The 26,084-nt window shown below is 47.7% G+C and overlaps 4 protein-coding genes and 1 long non-coding RNA gene across 10 annotated transcripts; 3 read left to right on the top strand and 2 right to left on the bottom strand.

Moving 5' to 3' along the window:
* Positions 1-219: 219 nt before the first annotated feature.
* On the bottom strand, positions 220-7,783 carry gramd1c (GRAM domain containing 1c). 5 transcript variants are annotated; one of them, XM_029843206.1, is made up of 18 exons: positions 7,629-7,783; positions 6,988-7,099; positions 6,747-6,870; positions 6,566-6,666; positions 6,394-6,489; positions 6,237-6,317; positions 4,005-4,123; positions 3,775-3,931; positions 3,535-3,679; positions 3,303-3,446; positions 3,096-3,214; positions 2,874-3,016; positions 2,698-2,801; positions 2,303-2,470; positions 1,922-1,988; positions 1,737-1,856; positions 1,424-1,526; positions 220-1,272 (listed from the first exon to the last, which is right to left on the bottom strand). In XM_029843206.1, the coding sequence occupies exons 1-18, from the start codon at positions 7,643-7,645 to the stop codon at positions 1,204-1,206; spliced, it is 1,989 nt and encodes a 662-aa protein (XP_029699066.1). In that variant the 5' UTR covers positions 7,646-7,783; the 3' UTR covers positions 220-1,203. The 5 variants fall into 5 exon arrangements, with proteins under 5 accessions (XP_029699066.1, XP_011606171.2, XP_011606170.2 ...); XM_011607869.2 differs by having other exon boundaries at positions 1,922-1,985; XM_011607868.2 differs by having other exon boundaries at positions 3,535-3,676.
* On the top strand, positions 6,779-13,851 carry LOC115251350 (uncharacterized). The gene is made up of 3 exons (XR_003889910.1): positions 6,779-6,919; positions 6,999-7,121; positions 13,265-13,851. It is a non-coding gene; the product is annotated as an uncharacterized lncRNA (long non-coding RNA).
* atp6v1ab (ATPase H+ transporting V1 subunit Ab) lies at positions 7,901-13,284 on the bottom strand. The gene is made up of 15 exons (XM_003967924.3): positions 13,141-13,284; positions 11,425-11,528; positions 11,150-11,278; positions 10,851-11,065; positions 10,642-10,779; positions 10,416-10,567; positions 10,185-10,347; positions 10,003-10,111; positions 9,817-9,939; positions 9,538-9,652; positions 9,395-9,458; positions 9,116-9,319; positions 8,901-8,995; positions 8,632-8,803; positions 7,901-8,551 (listed from the first exon to the last, which is right to left on the bottom strand). Exons 2-15 carry the CDS (start codon positions 11,504-11,506, stop codon positions 8,459-8,461), a joined length of 1,854 nt encoding a protein of 617 aa, XP_003967973.1. The 5' UTR covers positions 11,507-11,528; positions 13,141-13,284; the 3' UTR covers positions 7,901-8,458.
* A 122-nt stretch (positions 13,852-13,973) lies between the features above and the next one.
* On the top strand, positions 13,974-17,276 carry naa50 (N-alpha-acetyltransferase 50, NatE catalytic subunit). 2 transcript variants are annotated; one of them, XM_011607866.2, is made up of 5 exons: positions 13,974-14,188; positions 15,152-15,285; positions 15,444-15,563; positions 15,643-15,709; positions 15,844-17,276. In XM_011607866.2, the coding sequence occupies exons 1-5, from the start codon at positions 14,181-14,183 to the stop codon at positions 16,019-16,021; spliced, it is 507 nt and encodes a 168-aa protein (XP_011606168.1). In that variant the 5' UTR covers positions 13,974-14,180; the 3' UTR covers positions 16,022-17,276. The 2 variants fall into 2 exon arrangements, with proteins under 2 accessions (XP_011606168.1, XP_003967974.1); XM_003967925.3 differs by having other exon boundaries at positions 13,975-14,188; positions 15,149-15,285.
* A 200-nt stretch (positions 17,277-17,476) lies between these two features.
* Positions 17,477-26,010, top strand: usf3 (upstream transcription factor family member 3). Its single transcript, XM_011607870.2, has 7 exons — positions 17,477-17,588; positions 18,102-18,223; positions 18,305-18,336; positions 18,439-18,521; positions 18,595-18,691; positions 18,857-23,613; positions 23,753-26,010. Exons 2-7 carry the CDS (start codon positions 18,180-18,182, stop codon positions 25,559-25,561), a joined length of 6,822 nt encoding a protein of 2,273 aa, XP_011606172.2. The 5' UTR covers positions 17,477-17,588; positions 18,102-18,179; the 3' UTR covers positions 25,562-26,010.
* Positions 26,011-26,084: the final 74 nt, after the last annotated feature.

Raw genomic sequence — 26,084 nt, 5'->3', positions numbered from 1 at the left:
CGGCAAAATACATTGTTTGCACACGAAATGCCACCAAAAAGCTATAAGATGCTTATTTATCCAGCCCTGAAAGACAAAACTGAGGTCACCGTGCAAATATAACCCAATTAAATAAGATTGTGCTGAAACCTTAAGATCTCTTGTATGTGTAACCATCTGGAGAGTTTTAAATTACATTTAGCTCTATGATGTTAAAGGAGAGGAAAAAACCCAATAACATTTTCTTTCTAAAACCTTTAATATACATACATACATACATACATATATTTAAAAATAAAGGCAACAGCAATGGATTTTAATCAAGAGTGTGCTCGCAGACTTAAACCAAGATCAGCTGACCACAGACAAAAAGGTGATGGCAACACTTTGTCAAACAAGTCTCAAACCAATCATAGTTTTGTGCCACCAACAAATGCTGTTAATAAAAAAAAAATTAAAAATCACAGAATTAACAGACTGTACCCCCGAACCAAGACCATAATCCCTGAATTGGACCATCACTAAATTTGTGTTTAAACTCACACAAACATTTGGTAAACCTCAGGAATAGAACAGAAGAGTATATAGCAGTGGCAACACGTGTGACGGTGATAAATCATGTGCACTGATTAAGCAGCTTCATTTACAGAGCATCCAAGATGGAGCTGAAAGTTTACATACTGTATGAAATTTTGTTAAATATGAGGTCTGAAATAGATATTTGGCTCATACACAGCATCACAAAAGAAATATAATCATATTTGAAGTTTAACTGCCATATTTTGCACCATTGCATAAAAAGATGAGTTATAGAATGGAGAATATGACTTTAAACCTGATTCTACCTTAATTCAATTAAATGGGGGGGAAGCTACCTATTTGAGGCACTTGTGCAAAAAATTATCCGAGTAAACAAGGAAATAGAGAAAAGACGTATATAAATATTGATTACTTAAAGATATTAAAAGAAGTGCTTGTGTTGTGACAGGAGGTTTTCACAGAAATATAGAAAAGACAGATGAAAATCCACTGCCACCAATTCAGAAAAGTCCAAACAAGGCAGCTAAAAAAGCTCACAGTTGCACCCCAGGGACATTATTTCCATATTGCCGGCACTGGGACCTGAAACCTCAAGACGACATGCCACATGACTGACATGGCAACGCCTCTCAGTACCAAAGATATCCTTGGAGACGGATCCTCTGCGGTGGTAAAGGTGGAGGGTCACTGCGGTGCCGCTGTGCGATTCGCCAAGGCAAAGTTCTGCTGCAGCGCCAGCAGGGAGCTGCGGAGCTAGAAAGAAACCGGGTCAGCACCTGCTTTAGGGGTGCAATTGTGGATTTATGATGGCGCAAAATGGAAATCACTCTGGATCTCATTTTCTTCTGCACATACATTTTTAATGTCGTCCATCGAAAAGCATTGTGCAGCTCATGCATCTTACCTGCTCTAAAAGGTTAATAGAGTCCTGTAGTACTGTTCTGAGCAGCTGCGCGTCCTCTCTGGTGGAGCCTGGAGCCTGCTTAGGACCATATTCAGGAATCGTGCTGTTAAAACAGGACAAAGGAGCAAAATAATGCTACGTGCCACATACAAAGTTCACAGTTTCTACACAAAAAGTTTGGATTGCATGCGAGAACAGAATAAACATGCAGCATTAAAAGAGGACTCTGGAAGGACCCTTCCCTTCCCTCCTCTCCATACACCCACACAAGTTCAAACAGTTATCTCTCAAAAGGAGAAAAAGCTTTTCAGACCTGGCCTCGGCCCTCTCCCTGAGCCGATGCTTTGTCCTCATGTACATGCGGTGGGTGATGTCCTCCATGGCCCACAGTTTGAAAAACAGACCCACGTTCATCAAGGTCAGGATCAGCAAGCTGAATGAAAGAGGATGTTGATGCATTTCCACTCAACAAAAGGTTTCAACAAGGCGTTTACTTACATCAAACTCATCCAAGCCACTATGGTGGTGGCGTTCCATCTGCGCGGGCCTTTCATTTCTATTGCTTCTAACACAGATACACGTCAACACATGATTATACAGAAAACAAAAGTCCTCTACAGATTCACAATACATATGGCACTTGTATGAATTAATTAGAGCTATAAAAGTGCAGATCAGGGATGGGCAGCTCCACTAGTCAAGGGCTGGATTTTCTATCCTACAGGTAGGTAACTCTTTCACCTGGGGCTTTACTTCCCTTGGTGGAAGCGGTCTCTACCTAAAAGGACACAAACCTCAGCTTGAAACCATCCCTTCAGGACTCAAGGAGTTGCCCATCCATGGTGCAGATGCTTGGACTGCGAGTCTAATATCCTTTACCAATTTTGCCGTCTCTGTGCTGGTTGCTCTCTTGTCCATACTGTTTCCCAGACTTTAGGTGTTCGGGCATAGTGCGGCTGTATGTCCGCCGCCGCCTCCGCAGCCCACTCTTCCCAGGCTCGCCGCCTCCTTGGCTCATCTTCGCTTCCTCCTCCAGCAGTTCTGCTTCTGCAAGGTGGCACATTTAAAATTTGCCTATCAAATCTGCTCATGAGCACCGAGTACCTAAAATGGCTGCTAACTCCCGGTGCAGACATGGTGCTTCTTGTCACAGCCTGAAGCATTAGAGACACACTTTCATATCAGATGAGGGATAAAAATAAAACACCAAGCAGGAGAGAAGAGAGTGTTCTCCTCTGTTTCCCGGGTTGTTGTTGGTTTTTTTTTTAACATACCCAGTTGTCTAAAATTTTCCTCTATGCTGCCCCAGGAGTTTTTGGTGATGAAAGACTTGACCAGGCCCCATGGCTGCTTCTTGTATTTCACATTGGTGTACACCCTGGCGGCACAATCAGCGTTTAAGAAGGGCTGTGGCGTGAAACTCAAAAGCCGGGGTCGCGCAGCGGCTCACCTGAGTCGACACCTCCGCTTGGAGCTGCGTATGATGTAGTAGCGGTTGTGGACGTAGAAGTAATCGTGATAAGGAACGTCGTGAGTGTACACCTCCGTGTCCACGAGGTAGTAATGACCATCTCTGGATTCTTTGTACAGTGTCTGAGATGGAGTGCAAATAAAAAGGAGTCACAATGAATCCATTCAGGGGCCTGTGCACCACTTACACATGCAAACACACCTGGTTCTCTGTAGCAGCAGAGAATTTGCCAACCAGAGGGTTGTTAATGGTTACTGTGTAGGTCAGATTCCTCTTCGTGTTTCCTGAAGAGTCTTTCTGCCAAGCCGTGGAGCCGATATCTGATGACAGCAAAGGACACGTTTACATACTGATAACAAGGATTGCATACATTTACATACTAACGGCGCCTTGGCCGGTAACACTTACTAAAAATCTTCCTGATGTCCATGAACCTGCGCATGAAGGTGGAGTCAGTGAAGAGCAGCTCAAACATCTTGTTAGCGCTGATGTGGAACATCTTGTTTACATAAAGCCGACCCTGCACGTCAGACAAGCCCACTCCCTCGTCCACTAATTAAAAAAGAAGCAGAAAATTATTAAAACTTCTAAATGTATAAGGTGTGGGCTCAGTGGCATTCCGACGCCTGGGTTTTCTTACAGTCCTCGATGCTCTCTGAACCACTCTGCTCCGACACATCCTCGTTGGCGTTGAGGTCAAGCGAAAGGGAGGAGTGCTTTGAAGGTGGGTCCAGGCCGAGGCGCTCCAGCACGGGCTGGGTAGGGACATTGTGGTAGTCATCCTGCTGGAGAGGATTCCATATAAAAATAACTGTAGATATGTGTAAAAAATGGTCTAAACATGCAGAGATCAGTGCAATGAGAGATCCCTTTTTAATACCATGCTGGGGGAGTTGTGTGAGCTCAGAGGAGAAGGCAGGTCTTCCCCTTGAGGCGTCGAGGAGTCCACAGGACTGTGCTCTAACCCCGAAAGGCGGAGAGCGGATGGGTGCTCAAGCCTCCTGAGGACCTCATCGGCGCTGGTCCTCGTCGAAGGGCTGAAACACCAACAGGAAGCATCAAAATACAGCATGGCCTCCAGCTGGTCAGGGGTGTGTGTATGTGTGTCACCTGGTCTGCATGCTGGATTCTGTGGGGGTCTGTAAGCTCTCCATCTCTTCATGGTTCAGGCCCAGTTCATGTCCATAGTGCTGTCTAATCATGTGCCAGAACTCCAGACATGTCAGACGCTGAAAGGAAATAAAATAACAACAATGATCAAAAACTCGTTTATTATTACTATCATCATTGACGGGAAAGGTGGCAGAAAACACACCAGCTCCAGACCAGCACAGCCTGATCTCCAGAGGTGGAAACAACCTCGATGTCTCGACAACTTAAGTATTTATGCCATTTTCTTCTAACAGCTAAGACAAAAGTGAATAAAACTGATCAAACTGAGCACAGCTGCTTGGGAAAACAAGACAACCTGGTTTAAATATGACCCCAGAACACCGCGCGATAAAGCCGCCTGTTGCGCGCATTATTCCGGCTGTTTAGGCTGCGACAGGATTTCAAAGCCGTTTTAACGGCACCAACACGATTTCGATGTCGGAGAAAATCAACGTTCGAGAGTGACTTTTTAAGATGCATTCCCACACAACCGTACTTACTTAAAGCGTCATTTTCTCCGCAACGGGGAGGGATCAAACCACCTGGACGCGCGGCCGCTGCACTGACTTTCAGGAAGTACAGCTTTCAGTGCCCGTTAAAGGGCGCAGAGAGGCTCCGCCCACTGCTTAACCCGTGTTTTTTAATTTTTATTTTTTTTTAAAAGGTGCAATAAAATGTCGATCTACCCGTCCTATTGTCGCTTTGGAATTCAAGCCAAGCTCACGTCAGTCATCTATCAAGGAGACTGGCTGCGCTCCGAGCGCCTCCAGGCAGAATGCAGGTAGAGCCGCAACCCTCGTAGCCACACCTGCGGAGGTCGTTGAACTTTGGAAGGTGGTGTTCCACCGGCTGTTTGTGCTGAAGATCCCTGCAGACCTGTGTGTTTACTGTCAAGCATCACAGGAACAAGGGACTGCCGGCTTGATGCTTCGTTGTCTTTATTTATCCAAGAACAAATTATATTTCTAGTGAGCCCCCACACATGAACCTTTAGTGGCAATACTCGAGACAAAACCCTTGCATTGTTTGATCCTCATGTTTTTGGTAGGAAGCAAGTTTATGTATCTCCTGGCCCAAACATCTGTAGATTTCAGTATGTAGGTCAATAAACACCCATGGGACCAAAAGCAACTGCGACTCACATTTTCAGGGTTTATGTAGCTCCTGCTTGCAATTTTGTTGACAAGCATTAAAATTTCAAATATCAACTCCAATCCAGCCTTTGACAAAGGCCAACATCCAGACAGCACAGCAGTGCTCTAATGTGGTCGTTTTCAACTCAAATGTGGTTATAATACACTAACTGGCCATTTTATAAAAGGTACACCTTGCTAGTAAAAGGCTTGACCCACTTTTGCCTCCAGAACCGCCTTAATTCTCATTGACACATTTCTTTTCTCAGAGATTTCGGTCCGTATCGGCTGCACACCCGTGATGCGCATCTCCCATTCCAAGACATTCCAAAGGCGATCTAGTGGATTGAAATCTGGAGACTATGGAGACCACTGGAGTAGAGAGAATAACTGTCAAGTTCCAGAAACCAGTTTGAGCTGATCTGAGTTTTGTGACGTGGTGCATTATCGTGCTGGACGTAGCCACCAGTCCCCTGCAGTCATGAAGGGAGGGACATGGTCAGCAACAATACTCAGGCTACTGTTGCTGACCATGAGTGGAAGAACAAAATATCCCCCACCTGATTACGCCACCAGCATCGACCTGAACCGATGATCCAAGTCAGGATGGATCCACGCTTTCATGTTCTTTAATTCTGACCCCCACCAACTGAAATCGAGACTCTTCTTCCAGGCTGGATGTGTTGTGCGATCAGAGATGGCGTTCTGCGTTCCTTGGTTGTACTTGATGGGGATTTGAGTTACCTTTTCCAAGCCACCCATGTGATTGGCTGATTAATGCCATCAAGCAATTGAACAGTTGTGCCTAATAAAGTGGCCGGAGAGCGCACGTCACACCGGACAGCCGTGTCGGAGTTGGAGAGCAGAACTGTGCCGTTGAGAGTGGATCTTTACCCTTTGTGCAATAGCAAAACTGCGCTGATAAACACAGAGGGAAGAGAGCGCCGCTCGTGTGTACTCTGAACTGTTTAGATAGGCGCTGGGAAAGTGGGGGAAAATCGCAGAGAGGCTGCAGCCAAAAATACCGAATAGCAGCAAAGGATCGAGGAGGGCTTACCTTGTCTACCAGGTTGTTTTGCCACATGCGAAAAACATCCTGGTAGGTTCTGTTTCTCGCTGGAAAGGAGGTAAAGAAGAACTGTGGATGAAGAGGAAGGATCTTTTTTATTTTCCTGAGAAGTTACCTAAACGCGTGACTTACTCCAGTGACTCACCTTCTCTTCAGCGGTGCAGACCTGCACGGCATTGGGGATCCAGCGGGCAGTTTTCTCCCTGGTGATGTTGACGACATCTTTGAAGGCCAGCGTTATCTATTCAGGTGAAAGGTCGGAGGTGAGGCGCTCAGACTCATCGTGGCCCAATAAGAATCGTCTCACTTTGCGTCACCTTGGTGCCTCGAAACACTTGACTGTAGAAACAGAGCCAGCTCTCTGATAGATAGAGGCGTCCCTGGAGGAGGATGTCCCGCTGGAGGGCACACGGGTAGTCTGTGACGGAGGAGAATGGTTCTTGGACGTCAAACAACGGGAAAAACATCTAAACCCCCAATGATCCAGATCTAACTCACCCCCGATGAGTCGCTCGGTCTCTGGCAGCTCTTTGAAGAGCTTTTTAAACTCATCCACCCTGTATTTGTAGTTGATCAGAGGGGTCTGGGGCGCTGCCAGACACTGGCTCTGGTTGTCCGAGCTCTGAGAGAACAATACATGTACACAGCATCCTTCACCGCTCAAGATAAGGGTGATTATATCAATCCTAGATTAAAAACACGTCTTTAGATGTTGAAATGTCACCCATTTTTATTATACCTCATCTCCAGAGCTCCACCTGACTTCTACCAGCGAGGTGGACTCGTCTGTGACGTCATCGCTGCCCAGCGCAGAACGGTTGGGACCCTGGTCCATCTCCTCTGCTGCCAGGCTGAAAGTTCAACGAAACGTGCGTGAGTACTGAGCCCTGCTGCAGAGCTGACACTCTAAGCGTTCCTTTTAGCCATGACACGACCGGTCTGGAGGGGGGTTGGTCGTCTTTAAGGAGATTAATTGAACTCGGCGGGAAATATGATCACAGCGAGGTCACTCTCGCTGGAACTGGTTGGACTGGTAGAGTCTCCGTGGCTGACAAACGCATGCAAATAAAGTGAAATGTTTGTACCCCTTTAACTGTTTGTTACTCAAGCCCTGTAAAGAAAAGCTTAATTAACCGTAATGATTCTGACCGATGCAGGATTTGGTCACAAACCAGCAAGATACGCGATTACGTCCGATTTTACGCAGAACTCTGGATTATCTAAGGTAAAATCTGAGGTTAAAAGACACCTACCTGTCACGCAGTGGACCCAGTATTGCAGATTTCCGCGAACAAGTTTTATTAAAAGGGAAAAACAAAACGAAAAACTAAGAGGAAGACTCATCCGACGCAGCTGTGACGGTTAAATGGTGCGTCTTACCTGCAGGTGGAACTCATCCTTATGGGGAAACGTGCCGACAGGGAGTTGTCGTCTCATTGTTGACGCTCATTGGTCCTCTAATAACAGGTTTTGAACTCTAAAGTGACCTCTCTTGTTTTCTCACCGCAGGAGAATTTGGCAACTGTGTTGTTTTAAGAAAAACTGAGACCTTTTCATTTACATGAATTGTGAGTGAAGTATGAGTGAAATGCAGAGAGACCAGCTCTGCAGGTCTGTTTAGCATCAGAAAACAGGCGTGATTCTTTGTTTTTCCCCTCTTGTTTTAATTCTTTGGGAGTAACATGATGAAAGCGTTGGACAGCGTCGGAGTCCGACTCTTACACATTCACGCGGTAAACTACACGACACGGCACAGCAAGAAACAACCATAAAAAGCAAACAGAACAGTGAGGCGTTCATTTGGGGGGGGAAATGCTGTCAATAAATAGGCTGATCTTATTCGTTTTATATTCAATACTCTTCTGTACAGATGTTTGAGGAATTACAGCACAACAACTGAATGGGCCCCTCCAGGATGAGGCGCGCGGATACGTAAATCATGTAAACACGGAGGGGGATAAATGGGCTAAAAAGATCCATCCGGACACATTAAACTCACACACACATGCAGTCACTGCGCAGAGGATCCAGAGTGTGCCGAAACGAGGCAACAAATAATCATGATTACAGTACATCTTTCTCTTTTCCCTCCACGTCAAACACACACACACACACAAATAAAAGGAGCACGGGGGAGCACGTGGGTTCGAGGGTCTACGAGGAGGGTGGAATGTGACTCTGCGGTGGAGGGTCGGGCCATGGAAAGCAGCCTATTCTTCCAACGTGCGGAAGGCGTTCTGCATGTCCTCCACAAGCTGAGCGTAGTCGGCCTTGATCTTGGCCTCGCCGTCCTTCACCGGGTCCTGTAGGCGCCACAGAAAGACAACGAAGGAGCTTAAACGCGCGTCGTGGACGAGCGCCGTTCAATTCTGAGCACGCGTACCTTGAATTTCATCGAGCTGATCCTGTAGAGGATCTCTCCCATGTGCTCCCGGATCATGGCCCAGGTGATTTTGTTGTCGCTCTGAGCCGTGGTCTCCACCGCGTGTCGCGCCATGTCGTAGAAAGAGATCATGTTGGACAGAATCCCGACTGTCTTGTAGAAAGGACAGAACCTGAAGGGGGGGCAAAGGGGTGGGAATGGATCCTCTGTGCTCACTGTAGACTCTTGAGTTCGACACAAAATGAAATGCGTGTCGAGGTGGATATTACCTGTCGTACGGAGTGTAACCGTTCTGCTGCAGGAAGTCATCTTTGATCAGTTTAGCCACCTCCAGAGTGATTTTATCAGTTTCTGCCAGTGAAGCCTGTTCAAAGATGAAAGTCATGCAACAGAATTGGAACCAATGTATGTGACTCATAGCTTCACACTTTATAGCCCCAGTTTATTTATGCTCAAACCACGTGGCAGCTTCACGCTCCATTACCTTTCCGACAAGCTGCACGATCTCAGCCAGGTCCTCCTCCTCCTGCAGGATCTCCTTGGCCTTGGTGCGAAGGGGCACAAACTCGGGGAAGTGTTTGTCGTAATACTCATCCAGGGCGCGCGTGTACTTGCTGTAGCTGATCAGCCAGTTTACGGAAGGGAAGTGCTTCCTCTGAGCCAGCTTCTTATCCAAACCCCAGAACACCTGAGGAATAAAACAACACAACCATTAATCACTTCAATTACAAAGTTTTTATTTGGCTAGGGAGGATATATTTACCTGTACAATGCCAAGGGTGGCCGATGTAACAGGGTCAGAGAAGTCTCCACCAGGAGGTGACACACTGTGGGAAACACCGTTTCAGCTAGTGTTTTGATCATCGGGGTAATGTCTCCCTCTAGTGGACACAAAGATGTACTCACGCTCCTACGATGCTGACGCTGCCTTCCCTCTCAGGGTTGCCGAGACACTTGACCCTTCCTGCACGCTCATAAAAGGAGGCGAGACGAGCGCCAAGATAGGCCGGATAGCCACTGTCTGTGGACATACGCGGTAGATAGAACATCGGTTTGATATTGAGGAAGCAAAATCTTGCGTCAGTTTTGGGGGAACTAGTTCTCATGAAACAGATGACAGAGCTGATATAAAGACTTCCCCGACTGCATTGTCAATGCGATGTGTTAAAGAGGCACCAAACGTACCAGCAGGCATCTCAGCCAGACGGCCCGAGATCTCCCTGAGAGCCTCGGCCCAACGGGAGGTGGAGTCGGCCATCATACTCACGTTGTAACCCATGTCCCTGAAGTACTCGGACAACGTGATTCCTGCCAAAACAAAGATTAGTCAATTATTTTAACCACCATTAGTCAAAGTAAATGACAGAATACCTGTATAGATGGAGGCTTCCCTGGCAGCGACAGGCATGTTGGACGTGTTGGCCACCAGTGCCGTTCTCTTCATGATGCTCTCGGTCTTCCCATCCACCTCCATGGTCAACTGTGGGTCGGGCAACTCGGTCAGAACACGGATCGCAGTTTAGGGCGCAAACGCGATTCTTTCAACCACGCACCTCCGGGAAGTCTCGCAGCACTTCCGACATCTCGTTACCGCGCTCCCCGCAGCCGACGTAGACGATGACGTCGCTGTTGGAGTACTTGGAAAGGGACTGAGAGATGACGGTCTTTCCGCAGCCGAAGGCGCCAGGGATGGCCGTCGTTCCTCCCTGCACGCATCTTGGAGAAATCGAGGTGGTCGGAAGACTGTTGCGGGATCGTAAATGTGCCCAAGATGAGAGACTTACGGGAAAAGAGCATCCAGCACCCTCTGTCCCGTCAGCAGCGGGTGATTGGCGGGCAGCTTCTCCGTGACGGGTCGCACTTGCCTGACGGGCCACACCTGCACCATTGTGAACTTCTCCTTCACCCCCTCGAACTCCAGCTCCATCACTACATCCTGCGAGAGACACGCGCACGAGACACGTCAGCGCAAGGCGGGTCATCACGCAGCCGGAGGCGTGGAGGACTTACGCTGATGTCATACTGCCCGGGCGGAGCCACGTAGGTCACCGTGCCTCTGTTTTTGGGAGGCAGCATGATCTTGTGCTTGATAAGAGAGTTTTCAAAGACCATGCCGTAGATGTCCCCTCCTGTGATGTGACTGCCAGCCTAGCAGGGATTAAAAGGGTTAATCCAGCCAGAGCTCAAGCAGATCGCGCCCAAGGAAGGAAGTCACCTACCCGCAGGCTCTTGCTGGGATTAAACTCCCACTTCAGGTCACGGTTGAGGGCCCCGATGTTCACGCCTCTGGGGATGTAGATGCTTTGGGTTATGTCGTTGATGTCCTTCAGCGGTCTCTGGATGCCGTCAAAGATGGAGCCCATGATGCCGGGGCCCAGCTCCACGGAGAGGGGCTTCCCCGTCCGCAGCACGGGATCACCCACGGACACGCCAGCTGGATTCAAGCTCAGCAAAATAAAGTTGGGATTCAGCTGCAGGGCTTTCGTTCCCTACTGTCACCGCATGGTCAAAAGGATACACGTCTCCTCGTAGACCTGGATGGTGGCCATGTCCCCCTCCAGCCGGATGATCTCTCCCACCAGCTCGCTGTGGCCGACGCGGACCAGCTCGTACATGGCTGCACCCGCCATGGCCGTGGCTGTCACCACTGCAAAAACAAACGTCGGAAACCATCACGCTGACTTCAACTAAGCCCCAGGAAGCCACAAAACTACAGCCGCGCAGGTCTTTCATGCTCTGCTCGCATATTATTGATCTAGTCTGTGCTATCTTTAGAAAATGTAAAAAGCGAACCTGGTCCGGAGACTCCGTGGACGTATCCAAACTGGCTCTCCCGCTCCTCATCCCTGATCTTGGGCAGCTTGGACATGTCCATCTCCACAGGTATATTAATCAGACTAGAGGAACAGCGTAGAGGTTAGAAAACCGGTGGGACAACAAAACTGAAAGGTGTCATCAACTATCAGCTTCTCTGTGACATTCAATAACAACCTTTTGATTTAAATAAAGGATTCCTGTTACTGGCAGCCATAAATGAAAGTGGAAATGTTTTCCATCTTCATTTTCACATCATATTCAATCCCAATTCTACTGGCATCAGGCAGGACTCACACACACAAGCACACACAAGCTGTCGTGACCCCCTCCCCACGCAGGCTGCAGATGCTCTGCACACATTAAAGTGAGCCTCTTCCTCCATTGCTAGTGCCACGGAGCAGACAGTCGCTGGTTAAATTTCCTGCTCATTTTTCCCCCTCTGACAATCATACACAGTCTGCACTCGTGCCCTTATCTTGTCCTTCCCCCCCACGCAAAGATCGTCCTGCTTACGCTAGGCTGTTTAACCCATCTGTCAGGAAGCACAACAGCTCCCCCAGTGGGCAACTACAGGTATTACAAGAAAAAACACCTGAAAAGCCATCCTCCTGTTCTTCCAAGAGCGACCTGAAAGCAGCACTCTTCAGTTGTTTAAGCGTTTTTTTAGTCTTTTCATGCAGGATTTACTCAAAGTAACAATGACAACCTGATAATTAAAGGCCACAGAGATTAGATAAGTTGATTTGCTTAGTTGATTCAATTAAATTGGAGTCCACAAGTATTCCAGTCTAATTAAAAACAAACAAGCAACTAAATTTGCATGTGTACTTGGGAGTAAAAAAAACCAAACCTTCCATGACAGATCACAATATTACAAGATTATGTATGAGCACTAAAACAGAAGACATGACATTTGATCATATGACTAGATCACATGACAGGCTGGCCTTCCTCCATCTGTCCCTTGAAGGAAGTGGAAAAAGAAGTGTGGCTTGAAATCTTGACTGCATGTGGAAATACTGGGGAATTTGTTTCATCAGTGAGAGAATTTAGGCCTTGAGACTATAAAAAAGAAAATAATTGCATTTATTCATGTAACAACTGTCACCAAATGTGAAACATATGGAAACCAGTAGACAGTTTCAATATTGCGCCCTAAAGCAGGATCCATGTGTGTTTATGCAGAATTACAGCATATTTAAAATCAAGGAAAACACATGTAGGTTGTAGTGGGCTCAGAAATGTTCCGTATAGGTGAGATGACCAGAAAAATCACCTTGACACGCTGGTGTTAATTGCACATTGAATGTGGGGAAGGTCCTAATACAAAGAAATGACCTGCGATCTTGTAAGATGACCAGGTGTATGGAGAAACACTGTGAATATGACCTCGGTGCATTTGTCCTGTCAAATTCTATCTTGATGCTATCAACATCAATTGACACCAATATGGGAGACAAAATCCTGTTCAGTGTTGGACTGCCTGTGTTATTCTAGCCCTCGTTAACATCTGCAGTGAAACCGCGTCAAATACGTCCAATGTGTTAAACGGTTTAATGAAAACGATAGCAAGACTCGGCCTGCCCCAGTCGTTGAGTCGCTAAAGGAACAGCTAAATTACTGTATTGTAATCATTTAGCGCGATGATTTACAATTGCAACAATGGCGTAGGAAAAGAAACATAATAGCTACCGTCTAGTCGTGAGGTGGTGGTTTACAGGATCGCTTCGGGAGAGAAACGATGGTTGCTGCGATGCGTGACAGCAGTCTTGAGTCAGCTGACTTCATTCACTCGCTTCTCGGTTTTTACTGCTAGCTGGGCCTCTGCAACTGCCGCCATTTTGGATCCGCCCGACAGACGCAAAGATTTTGAAGCGGTGAGCGCGAAGAGGTCTCACTCTACATCAGCGTCAAGGCCACTGGAAATAAGCAAGAACGAGTCATATATAAACGCAACATATACACAGAACAATAATAAAATATTTCCTACTGTACTTTCTGTACCCACAGCAACTTGACCTCATGTAGTGTTTAGAACCAACCAAAGGGGTGTGTTGCACATTGTTTAATGAATATCTTTACAAGCGGAAGCTTTGAGCCAAAATGGAGGCATTGTTAGCCACACTCGAAAAAATTAATAAATGAAATGTCATAGTCGTAAGGAATATACTATTTTGGAATGAAATTCGCCATCACCTTCATACAAGATAACATTTATGTTTGTATTACGTTATGTGACACTTTGTATTAAAAGTTTCTCTTTTTTTTTACCATGACGCAAAACATAAATATTAAAGTATTGTCGTTTATATAAGTTCTTGAGCCTTTTCTCCAAACAACCACAATAATAATAAATGGGTAAGTAATCCCTACATTATTTTCTATGCATTGCATATTATGACACACAACATTATAAATATTTACAATTTAATGTAGAAGTTGCAGGAGAACGTCAAAAAGGGTTTAGGCATCCTGACAGACCAAGATGAGGGTATACGAATGCCGGTTACGTCACTGACCTTCTGCGCATGCGGGGGTCAGGGTTGACAGGCTCTACACATTCGTGGAAAGAGAGCAGAGGCTAAGCTAACTGCAACTCCCGTTACTAGCTACATGTGGAGGGTAAAACGGGAGGCATCCCCGACCCTAAATCTGTCAAAATTCCAAAATTTTCACCCAAAACAACTCTAAAGTTCAGCCTAATCGAAAATAACGGATAATACCTGTTTACAATGAAAGGGTGAGTGTACGCTTTGAGTCACGATTAAGTAGCTAAGCACGAGTAAAGTTTCTCAGGTCTTTTTTTTCTACCAGGGGAGGCGGGGAGACTAGCTAGCTTGGCTAGGCTACTTTTACCCACATCTATAACAGACATATTTTCGCCCGCAATTCATTCTAGCAGTGCTCAATCGAATGTTCACGGTGACTGAAATCGTTTGTCGGTTCGTTCAAGTCCCTCGTCTACAGTTAGCACGCTGCTAGTCGGAGGCTGAGTCAGTAAACCCACTATTGTAGCTAAAGCTATATGTGCTACTCACTATTTGTGTCCAAAATAGTGTTTATGCGTCACAATTGACGGGTCTTTAAACGTCCCTTAACTCCAGCGGGATGGTAAAGTCACTAAACGGTGGTTGTGACATGACTGGTTACTTGCTCGGGGATTTCGTTGGGGAGCTGTCATTTACGGTCTTGCGGCAAATATCAGTTTCACTCTTGGTGCCAACTTGTTCTGTGCGAGTGGCCAAAATAAAGGTGGCGAATCTGCTTTGTTAACTCTTTTGTTTAATGCTGTGTCTGGGTGAGGTTTTCCCTCTAGGATCGTGTTGACACTGTATTTTGATTAACAGCCACACGTGACCAACAGCCTTTTTTTGGATTTGGTCTCCTATAAATAACCCCGAGAATCCTGCGAGCATAAAACCTGGAGAGTTCTGTTTATGACACACAGCACTGCTGAGTTTAAACAATATCTGCTCTATTCATGGCCACGTTTTGCTAATTTGTTGGCGATATAAAGATTTATATTGCAAATATCTGCAAACTACAATATGATGTACCGATTTTCTTCCTCATGTCCTCGAGTTGTGTTGTCTGTGATGCTCAAATCGAACAATTAAATGTAAAAAATAAAATAAAATCAGGGCAGTTAATAAGACGTCGTATCTCTTGTCAGTCATTGACCGTTTCGCTCTTGTTTCAGTAGCCGGATCGAGCTGGGGGACGTTACGCCCCACAACATTAAGCAGCTGAAACGCCTGAATCAGGTCATCTTCCCTGTCAGCTACAACGACAAGTTTTACAAAGATGTTTTGGAAGTTGGAGAGCTTGCAAAGCTAGGTAAGGGGCATCCCTTGTGCATTAGTTGGCTGAATCTTCAAAAATGAACCACTAAAACAATTGATGTGATGCATTCTGGGGCGGGATTTTAACCATTTTACCACCCTCTATGAGAGGAAATGAGGTCTAATAATGATCTATGATCACATGTCTTTTAGCATACTTCAATGATATTCCAGTGGGTGCTGTGTGCTGCAGAGTGGACCACTCCCAGAACCAGAAGAGGCTGTACATCATGACCCTCGGTTGTCTAGCTCCCTACCGTAGGCTCGGAATTGGTAAGCACCTCCTGGCCCCTGTGAAACGTGGTGCACGTCTGAACTCTGTTTTCTAACTTTATGTCCTCTTTCTCAACAGGTACAAAAATGCTGAATCATGTATTAAACATCTGCGAGAAGGATGGCACTTTTGACAATATTTACCTGTGAGTGTCAAACAGCAGGTGTAGGAATGTTTTTGGTGTGTTTGTGGCCCTTAATGATGGATAGTTTGCCTTAAATCCGAAGCTCCATTATCCCTTTTGATTGCTGACCCCGTATCTTTGTTGCCTCCTCACAGTCACGTGCAGATCAACAATGAGTCAGCCATCGACTTTTACCAGAGGTTTGGTTTTCAGATCATTGAAACAAAAAAGAATTATTACAAGAGGATAGAGCCGGCAGACGCCCATGTGTTGCAGAAGAGCCTTCGCAGCCCGTGTGCGGCGCCTAGCGGAGAGCTTCAGAAGACCGAATAGGGGCCCGGCGTCCGAGGAAAACGCAGATGTGACTGCCTCTGCAGAAACGGAACTGTGACAAAGGCCCGCAGGGTCGACACCTTCAACACTTTGTTCAATGGACGCTATAAGACAAAAGCAAATTTACAGTACAAAAATAATGCTGCATTTATTTTGCAAAAAGGGTCCCCTTGTCGGTTGTTTTGCATAAGTTATTTTACCCCCCTTCTTCATATCATCGATTGGTTAAAAAAAATAAAACAAAAAAAAAAAAATTCAGTTTCTAAAAGTGCTCCTATTATTCACCAAGCAGCTGTAGGCTTTTTGAAGGGGGAGGTTGCGGTGCTCTAAATTCACTGTTTGCATTTGAGTTGGTTTGATGCGATGATTACACAAATGGGGACATATCGATTCTTTTGAACGTACGGCAGTTGGTTTGTAGCTGAGAAAGTGTTTGAAAGACCATCACTGACACGCAAGTTCCAGTTGGTCAACTAGTGATTTTTTTATTTTATTTTTTTGAGTTGTTGAGGGAACGGTTTGGGTTCGGTTTCCTTGCCTCCTGGTCTGACCACTTTGTTGACGTGCATCAGCCGGAGGGAGAAAGCAGCAGCGCGTCTCCCTCCAGGCGATAGGAAGTCTGAGCGGTTTTGAGGTTGTGAGAAGCATTTGATTTCTTAACAAGGTCATTTCAGCTTATTTTAATGCCCCTTCAACAATTTAAATTTCACACAAATGTGGCAAATGGTTCAGAGGTTCTCCTGGGTTTAATAAGGAAAAAAAACGAGTTAAAATGTATTTAATGTGTTTCTCTGCAAAGGGCACTGTACAGCATTTTGTATAAGATGTTCAGGTAACAACAAATGGCTGTTTGAGATAAGACTTGGGCATTATTTTCAGTAGAAAATGAAAGGCGTATGGGGGAAATGTGATTCCAAATCCGCAGATGTGTTTGAGGCATCTGACCTCCGATGCCTTTGGCACTTTATGTAGCCGCCTTGCAGAAATAGTTTTCTCCAACTTCTTGCCTCAGTCTTCTGTTGTTACACACATCTTTATTACATTTTGAAGCTTTGCAGATTTTTAAGGAAAAGGTGTCTTGGACAGTGTTTTTACCCCGAAGAAGCTCTGACCCCTCTGCATGCAAGGAGAATATGTCCTCTCCACTGTAGTATAAGCATGTTTTTTTCCTTTCTTTGAAAAATTTTATCTTTTCTGGAGCTCTATATTGTAAGACTTTATAACGTCTGAATAAAGTAATTACTATTTGCAGTAATCGTGTCGTCCTTGTTGATGTTGAAAAATATTCTGTGATACACTTCGTGTGGGCAAAATTAAGACAGCCTATCAAATTGCGTTTGACCTGGACCCGCCCCTAAAATAAAGTATTCTAATTTATGATTGGCCGAAGTCAGCCAATGTCTCGAATACGATTGGTCGCCGTTCCCTAAGACCCTCCCACTGGTGCAAAAAGTTAGGTTATCTAAATTGTTTTGAGAGATGAGTTGAATGCTTTGCTTGCTAACAGTTAGCATCATTCTCAAAGTTCCACCACTGACAGACAGTCACAAAAATGCCAAGACTAGAGGTTAGTGGAATTAAACTCGTATAAACAGAAATGTGTCGGAAATGGTTGGACGCAAGCTGGCAATATTTTACTTGTTAATTATGCCCGTGACGTTAAACTAGAATAGCAATTATCCAGCTGGCTAACAGAAAGCTAGCTGAATAGGTAAATACCCAGGTTGTTGTGTGTTGGTGCTTGGTTAGTAAAGGAAATAATTAATCGAACATCGTTTAAACAGCATTTTCCGGATCCGATCTATTTACGACATTCCCGAGTCGGTGTAAAATATGTCCTGGGAAGATAAATTAGGTTAGCAGTAATGCTAAGCTTATTTACCAGCTTGTGAGCGTCTAGTAACAATTGATGCATTTGTAGTTTAGTGTTTCATCATTTTCAAGCACTGTCCTATCGTTGTTTCTTAATTATCATTATTATTTCACGGTTGCACTCTTATGCGATTCCATGTTTGGTGTTCTGCTGTTGTCATATATAATCTTAATACTTCATAAATATTCTTCTGGAATGTCTTTGCAGGACGGGGACGGAAGTCTTTCACGGACCAGCTGTTAGATGTGTTCATTGCACCCATTTACAGGCAACTGTTAATGCAGGATGCCAGAGATGACTGAAACTCAGACACCTGGTCATAAACCCAAGTAAGGATGTTTCTGTGTTTTGGAAGAATGACCTTGCATTGGAATACATTTGTGATATCCATATGGACTTTTTTTTTTCAGGAAGAAGAAAAACAAGGAATCTCACAATGCAGGTACATGGATATTTCATGTTACGTTACGGTTTTGAGTTTTTGTTTTGAATGCTGTTGGGTGCAGTTTAGATTTTGAAACAGATTTTTACATATTTCGTCCAGTTGAGCGACACAGAAAAGAGAAGATCAATGCTGGGATTAACCGCATTGGTAATCTTTTGCCCTGTTCCCAGGCACTTAAACAGGTATGAGACAACTTTGATGCTCTTTAATTACCTTATATATGCCCTATTGAAATTTACATTTCCTCCTCTGTAGAGCAAGATTATGATCTTAGATCAGGCTTTCCGTTACATCACTGAGCTGAAGAAGCAAAATGATACAATGCTTCTCGAAGGAGGCGATAAAGTCCAAGGTAAAGGGGAAAACATTGGATAGTTTTTGCTGAGATGCATCATATGAGAATCATAATAATCATGATGATTTTTTTAAAAAAATTCCTTTTCATTCCATGTGAGTATGCGTTGCATTCTGCATATATTGGATTATTCCAGCTTGATTGTGGATGTTCTTTATGCAGTTGAGGAGATTCGTCGATTACGGCGCCAGTTGGAGGAACTGAGGAGAGAGAGTGCACACTACATAGAACTCCTCAAAGCGCATGATATTAACTTCCTAGAGGACCCCACAATTCACTGGAAGGGCAAACAACGCTGTGCAAAGGTGGCAAAAGTGACCCCGACTCACCAACTCCCAAAGGGCATCATTGTTTACTCCAACAATAAGGTAATTTGTCCAGCAGGGACTGATACTAGCCCACCAAAACATCCTTCCGAATCATTAATTCTACAGCCACCTTCGGATGTCGGGACTAGGTTGAGGGTAAATGGAGCTCTTCTGCAAGTTGAATCGTCTTCATCGACGCCTGCACTCCTCCCTAGTAGTACTATCCAATCTGCATCTGTCCCGTTGATGGAGCAGTGCGTGTTGGAAACACAATCTACATCATCTTCTCTGCCACCGTCTGTGTCTTACATCACGCTTCAGATCCCTGCTGTCACCTCAGCTGTGCTTCAGGCACCTCAGCGCTCGAACCCAGCACCAAACCTCACAATAGCATCTACTCCATCCTCACAGCCCACAGGTGAAAGCTGTGCTGAGCTTGCATCCAGCCATAAAACATTTGCTAATGCTATAACCGCACCTAGACAAGGAACTTCAGAAGTGTGCTCTTGGGTGACACAGGGCACCACAAGGACTGTCAGCAGCATTACTGTCCCCAGCAGCCAAGCTCTTCTTAGAAATGGAGCAGCAGGCAGCACACAGACAACCTGGACAACGCTGCAGATGGCAGGAAACACAGTGCAGCCAGTGTGTCAGAGCTTATTGACGCCGGAGGTCATCAGCACCACACCGGCAGTACAGCAGGTGACCGTGTGTCCGATTGGGAACAAACACACTGTTCAGCCTTTTCAGATCCAAATGCAGCCACGTATGCCTGTACAGCAAGCACCTATTACAGCTCACCTTCAGAGACCACCCCAGATCCTGAACCAGACACAGGCTCAGCCTCTCATAGCGCCACAACCACAATGTCCTGTTCTCCCTCAGGCTGCAATAGTTCCCCAGCCGACTGTAGTGGCACACCCCGCCGTGGTGTCGCAGCCCCAGCCTGCTGTGATTCAGACAGGGTCGCTGGTTACACATCCTCCAGCTACCCTAGTGCCCCAGCCACAGGCCACTGTGCTGCCTCTTCTTCAGTCCATGCAGGTGCTTCAGGTCAACCCAGCCGGAGGCACAGCTTCAAGCGGGACTGCCGCACAGAACGCAAACAACCCAAGTGTAGTCATCCTACAGCAGGGCAATACCTGCCCACCTCAGCCAGCAGTGAGGGAGGAAATAACCAATCAGACGCCTTGTCAGCATATTGTAATTATCCAGGCACCCAATCAGGCTGCAACCGCAGCTCCCAATCCTCCAGTTGGCATAGTGCCGGCGCCCGTGCCCGCAGCGGTGCCTGCTGCAGTTCCAGCTGCAGTGCCTGTAATGTCCATTCAGATCCCCGCAACCAGCTCCATGGCCGTCACTCCAGTACAGAGCGTTGGCGGGAAGCAGCTGGTGCACATTCTCCCGCGCCCCGTTCCACCTCAAGTCAACAATCCTCTTCAAGTTACGCAGACGTCATCTTCTCCACCAGTTCATCCAACGCCACATACCATCACTGTGAATGGCCAGGTTTTTGCCTTGCAACCCATGAAGACCTCTGAAAAATCAAGTCCCCAAGGTGGCCAAGGTACACTTCAGCTGGTCCAACCTACTACAACAGAGGAACCAAATATAAATGTGGCCCTTAACAGTTTAGGAGCCCTCAGCAGTCTTAACCAGAGCATCTCTCAGGGCCTTCCGATTACTATTTCTAACCAGAGTAATGATCAGGCTTCACCGGCCGCATCATCTGTAGGCCAGCAGAAGACCGTGACCTCTGTGTCCGTCGCAGGGACCTCACTCACTCTGCCTGTCCGTCAACTACAGGTCCCGAGTGTAAATCCTGTAAGGTCAGGGCTGCTGGGCACCGCATCAAAGCCTACAGGAAGGAGGCCCAGTACAACTTTAAATTCAAAGAAAGCCACAACTAAAAGGACTAAACTAACAAAGAAAAAAGATCTTAATCGGTCTCAGCCTGCCACCACAGTTTCAGTCAGTCCAGTGAGGACCGCAGCGGAAATCCAGCCAGTTCAAGTTACAGCACCTCAGTCTGTCCTGCCCCCCATTGTTTCAGTCAGAGACGTTCCCACGGCTTCCAGCAAAGCTGTCGCTACTACAGATTGTAGCAGTGCGACTGTAAATGTCACATCTGTAGAAGTCGTTCAGGTAACGAGCGTGTGCAGTTCCAACGAGACATCTGCGCCTCATCAGTCCCACCCATCGAGCACAGACTCTGCCTCTGCAGCGCGGGGTTACGTTACAGTTAGTCAGGCTAACGCGAGCTCCGTGGCAACTGCAGATACACCCGCCACCTTGATTAAGGCACCGGTTAGTTCAGCTGCAGCCAATGAAAGTAAAACAACTGTTTCTGACACTGCAACGGCAACGGACCAATCGGTCTCTGAGGTGACGCCGGCAACTACTACCATGGCAACCGGCACAGCTCATAGTAAACCTGCACCCAGTGGGGATTCGAAACAGAGCAAATCTGCGCTCATTGAACCCTTTCCACCGTCCGTTTCCATCGCTGCTCCTTCTGCATCTCGGTCTACAGTGGGCACCAGCATTGTCACAACACCCACAGAGGTCTCCACAAGTCAGGTTTCCCAACAACCTTCAATATGCCAGTTTACCCGCTCTCCTCCGCCCCAGAAACCTTCATCTCAGACCACAACGACATCTGCGGCCTTCGCGACAGCGCCGCTTTCATCATCCACAACAGCTTTCGCTGCCGCTGGGAGCTCCGGAACCACTTCAACAACTGTCTCTGAGTTTAAGAACCAAATGACTACACATAGAGGATCAACACAGCAGAGTGATGTAAGCATGCCAAACCACTCTCCCTGTAGTCGAACTGATTTCAGAACACCCCGACCCACAATTGGGAGTACCACAGAGACGCAGGTGGAGAGAAACCTGGCAGAAAAAGAGGACTTGATATCAGTGGCCTCTGATGCCTCCTCTAGAAAGGATTTTGTGCTATCTCAGCAAATGTACACTGATCTAAATGAGCAAACATCTAGCAGACAGACAGATTCTCCTATGTCCACAGGAGCCGGGGGAGGCAGGGGGTTCTCAGTGGCGTCCATGCTTCCGCAAGGACACAGTATTAGTGCATCATCTAGCTCCTTCGGTACATTTACATTAACCACGGAGCAGGAAGAAATGTTGGCTTTGGCCATGCTTGAACATGACAGTCCTGGAAGACGTAGCGTTGGCTGCTCAGGGGACAACACGCCTTCACCAAATACCACCACAGCTGCCTGGGAGCCTGCTAAATCACCAGTCCCTAATAGCAAGGAAATGGGCTCAACTGGACATCAGGCAAAAATGAGTAAAACGATGGATGTAGCAACGGTTAAACCTGCTGTTCAGATATCTGCCCGAGGACAGGGCGGAGAGGGGACTGTTGCTGTGTCCATGGGAAACAGACACCCACAAAGTATTCTGTACTCCCAGTCTCAAGGTCTTCCCCAGGTCCAGACTCAGAGCTCAGCCCAAAGCAGCACCGTGACCAGTCTAAGTGTTAACAATCTGATCAGGCCAAACTCTGGGCAGCAACCCTACCCCAACTCTCCCAGTCTGCCTGGCCAGCAGGATCCGTCTCCTGTGGGGACCCACATATCCTCCAACACCACCCTCTCGCCGTGTGCAGGAGCAGCCCAGCTGAATGAGTTCACCCCCTTAAAGACTGCGTTAATGAGGGTCCAGGCTGGAAGCGGCGTCGGTGAAAGACAAGCTAAGATCATTTCTAAGCGGCAAGCTCAAGATGAGGTGATGCTCAATAATGGAAAACGACCCAAGCCTTGTCTCTCATCGGCGTCAGCCGTTGGTCACGTGGACATAAAGGCACCAGACCACAGCCAGATGATGGTTGGACAACTGACACGTATAAATTCAGAAAGCGCAGCCCCTCTATTCTCCACAAACTCTTTTATGAGTCCAATAGCTCGATCCACAGATGGCCACTGTCCTCCTCAAGGACCTCCCGAACAGAACCAGCCAGGCGTGCTTCATCTACCCCAGGGTCATCCACAGCATGCCCCCCAGCCTGGTCAGCACATGGGAGGAAACCCATACTTGAAACAGCAGCAGCAAGAGCAACAGAGGCACCATCTCTATCATCTGCAGCACCATCTGACGCAGCCCGACCCGGCTCAGCGCCACTCATTGCACCAGAGGGCGCTTCAGCAGCAAGAGCAGCAGCAGCAGCAACACGCGCAAAAGAAACGGGGCCTCGTCCGAGGCGGCCAGAGCGGTTCGGCCGCCGGCCTGCAACAAAAGCAGCACCATTTGGACAAGTCTGGAGTTCAGCAGCAGCCGCACTCGCACCAACAAGGGCAGCATCAACAGCACGCGCAGCAGCAGCAGCAGCAGCACCAACAGCAGCCGCATCAGCAGCCGACGCAACACCCGCAGTCTCATCACCAACAGCCGTCGCAAACGCAGCATCAGCAACACCAACAGCAGCAGCTGCAGCAGAGCTCTCACTCCAGACACCAGCAGCATCTGCAGCAGCAAATTCAACAGCAGCAGCAGCACTTTAGACACCAAGAGAAGAGCTGTGAAGCCCAGGCAGGAGGATCCAGGGGCCACCACAACACACACCTGGCACAGCAGGAACACCTGAAGGTCAGTATGCTGTAGCACATACATTGATGTTTGTCCTTGCAAAGACACCAAATATTACTGACCAATTAGAACGACGTGAGCCTATAAAACTTGGAAAATAAAAGTTTAATTGATGGTTTTTCTTTGCTCTCTCCTGCAGCCTAATCAGGACCATAACGTTATGCAGAGGATGATGAACTCCCGAACACTGGAGCAGCAGCTCATCTCGCCTCCCAGTAACCCCGTGTCACGGTCTTCTGAACTCGCCTGTGCTCCCTCGCGTCAGGAGCGCCACCGTGTTTCCAATTACTCCGCGGAGGCGCTCATCGGCAAAAGCTCGACGAGTGGGGAGCAGCAACAGCGCATGGGTCTCCACCTTCAGGCTGGCCGGGGGGCAGTGCAGGAACAGCCAGACCTCCGCAGTTACCTGGACACGTCACGAGGGAAGACAAATATTGGACACGGCCAGCAGAACCGTCTGCCTTCTGAACACGCGGTGTCAGCGGATGTCCAGCGCGTGTCGGAGTGCCCGCCGTTCAAGGCCATGGGAGGCGCAGGACCTCAGCTCGGCGGTTTTGAGTCCCAGGCAACTCGTGGGAACGAAATGGCCCCGAAAACTGTGCCTCCTTCCCAGAGGGGGCCTCAAGGTGGACAGCAGGGAGGCTTCAGAATGGGTGTCGGCCCTCCGGCCGATGGTAGGCACCGTGGCGGCTACAGCGCTGCTCATCCCGGTCCACAGGCAGTGCAGGTTGGACCGCCACTCCCCCGAGAGCAGGACGGTTGTCACCAGACTTTTATGCAAAGCTTACTTTCCCCCCATCTGCCTGAGCAAAGCAACCACCAGCGGGTGCAGTGCTGTCCCCCTGTCAGCATGGAGTACAGCTGTGTGTCAGCAAGCTCAGCGGGAGACATCCAGACCAAGGTGTCCAGCCCCAGCGTGCCTCAGACACAGAAGGCTCCGGTGATGAGGCTGGGGGAGGGCAACAAGAGCCATATTTCTCAGGTCAGCAGTAATATGCACGCAGGCCCAGGTGTGCGCACGGGTCTCCCTCACCCTCCAACCCCACACAGCAGCTCTGAACCGGGTCGCCCCCCAGCTCCCTCCAGAGTGCTCACCGCTGTCAGCCAGCACTCGAGGAACATCGGCAGAGACAGCCAGCCCGCCAAGCTGAGACCCGGAGAGCGGGCTCGATCCGGGAACCTGAGAAACAGCAACTCCTTCGACCCCGAAGGCCACCTGCCGCTCCCCTCCGGAGGAGGGGTCCTGCTGGGTAGACCGCAATCTCGAGGAGAAGCGCGACGCAGCACCATCGTCCGCTTTATGGCAGAGAGCGCTCCGGCTCCCGGCGACAACAACCTGGTTCCAGAGCAGCACCTTGCGCAAAACTTTGGTTTTCCCTTCATTCCCGAGGGAGGTATGAATCCACCCCCTCCCATCAACGCGAATTCCACTTTCATACCACCAGTCAGCCAGCCCAGCGCCTCCCGCACGCCCTCGCTCCTTCCAGTAGAACCCCAGAACGCTCTTCCGTCGTTCTACCCTCCCTATTCTCCCGCTGCACACCCCAGCCTTCCCAGTGACGTCACCCTCCAGTACTTTCCCAACCAAATGTTTACCAGCCCAAGTGCCGACAAGGGCAGCGCTCCTCCGCTCAATAACCGCTTCGGTTCTATTCTCTCCCCACCTCGCCCTGTGGGTTTTGGCCAGGCCAGCTTCCCCTTACTGCCAGACATGCCTCCTATGCCCATCACCAACTCATCTGGCATCACGCCTCACATATCTAACTTCAGCCTCACCTCGCTGTTCCCCGAGATCGCCACGGGCATGCCCACCGACGGTTCGTCCATGCCCATGTCCCCGCTCCTGTCCCTCTCCAACACCTCGGCTGCCGACTCCGGCAAGCAGCCCAATCGTCCCGCGCACAACATCAGCCACATCCTGGGCCACGACGGCAGCTCCGCTGTCTAACCGCTTCTTTGTTCGTTCTGAAGTAAAGACTTTCTTCTTTTCAGTTAGGGATGCGTTCCTTTTCAGCATTTACGATACATTGTGGAACACTGATGAATGCGTTCTCCGCCGTCTGGTGTTGATTTTTGTTGTTTCCACGTCTCAAATCTGTATGTCAGAGTTCTAATTTATATTTCAAAGACTGATTTTTGCGCGATAGGAAGGCGTGTTGGTTAACCTGACTGCTTGGTCATAAAATAAAGTCAAATTTGGGTTTAGAACTTGAATTCAGTGCATTCTGGAGTTAATGAGAAACCTGCAGTTACATAATGTAATTTGCAAACTTATATCAGGTTGTAATGTACAGAATTAGTTTACCCCCCTTCCCCCAAGAGCTATTTTGTACATAACAATGCTTCATATCAAAAGTGTTAGATTGTGTATTTGTAAATAAAAGGTTTATAAGGAGATAGCTGTATTTGCCATCATTTTGTCTACATTAAGTTTCTCACATTTTTCACCCTGTGCACAGGTCATGTTACAA

This window comes from Takifugu rubripes, chromosome 10 (genome assembly GCF_901000725.2).
Source record: "Takifugu rubripes chromosome 10, fTakRub1.2, whole genome shotgun sequence".
Lineage (NCBI taxonomy): Eukaryota > Metazoa > Chordata > Actinopteri > Tetraodontiformes > Tetraodontidae > Takifugu > Takifugu rubripes.
The sequence above is the reverse complement of the archived record's forward strand: the minus strand, read 5'-3'. Positions and strand labels throughout refer to the sequence as shown.

Excerpts from the sequence above, each read along its gene's own strand:
- naa50 (XM_003967925.3), top strand. Across the intron at positions 15,286-15,443 it reads TGGAGAGCTTGCAAAGCTAG|CATACTTCAATGATATTCCA; the intron begins GTAAGGGGCATC and ends CATGTCTTTTAG. Across the intron at positions 15,710-15,843 it reads ACTTTTGACAATATTTACCT|TCACGTGCAGATCAACAATG; the intron begins GTGAGTGTCAAA and ends GCCTCCTCACAG.
- usf3 (XM_011607870.2), top strand. The coding sequence starts at position 18,180 with ATGCCAGAGATGACTGAAACTCAGACACCTGGTCATAAACCCAA. Across the intron at positions 18,522-18,594 it reads GTTCCCAGGCACTTAAACAG|AGCAAGATTATGATCTTAGA; the intron begins GTATGAGACAAC and ends CCTCCTCTGTAG. Across the intron at positions 18,692-18,856 it reads AGGAGGCGATAAAGTCCAAG|TTGAGGAGATTCGTCGATTA; the intron begins GTAAAGGGGAAA and ends TTCTTTATGCAG.
- atp6v1ab (XM_003967924.3), bottom strand. The coding sequence starts at position 11,506 with ATGGACATGTCCAAGCTGCCCAAGATCAGGGATGAGGAGCGGGAGAGC. Across the intron at positions 10,568-10,641 it reads CCGGGCAGTATGACATCAGC|GATGTAGTGATGGAGCTGGA; the intron begins GTAAGTCCTCCA and ends TGTCTCTCGCAG. Across the intron at positions 9,653-9,816 it reads TCTGGCTGAGATGCCTGCTG|ACAGTGGCTATCCGGCCTAT; the intron begins GTACGTTTGGTG and ends GTATGTCCACAG.
- gramd1c (XM_029843206.1), bottom strand. Across the intron at positions 6,490-6,565 it reads AAGTGTTTCGAGGCACCAAG|ATAACGCTGGCCTTCAAAGA; the intron begins GTGACGCAAAGT and ends TCACCTGAATAG. Across the intron at positions 2,471-2,697 it reads GGAAAATTTTAGACAACTGG|AAGCAGAACTGCTGGAGGAG; the intron begins GTATGTTAAAAA and ends GCCACCTTGCAG.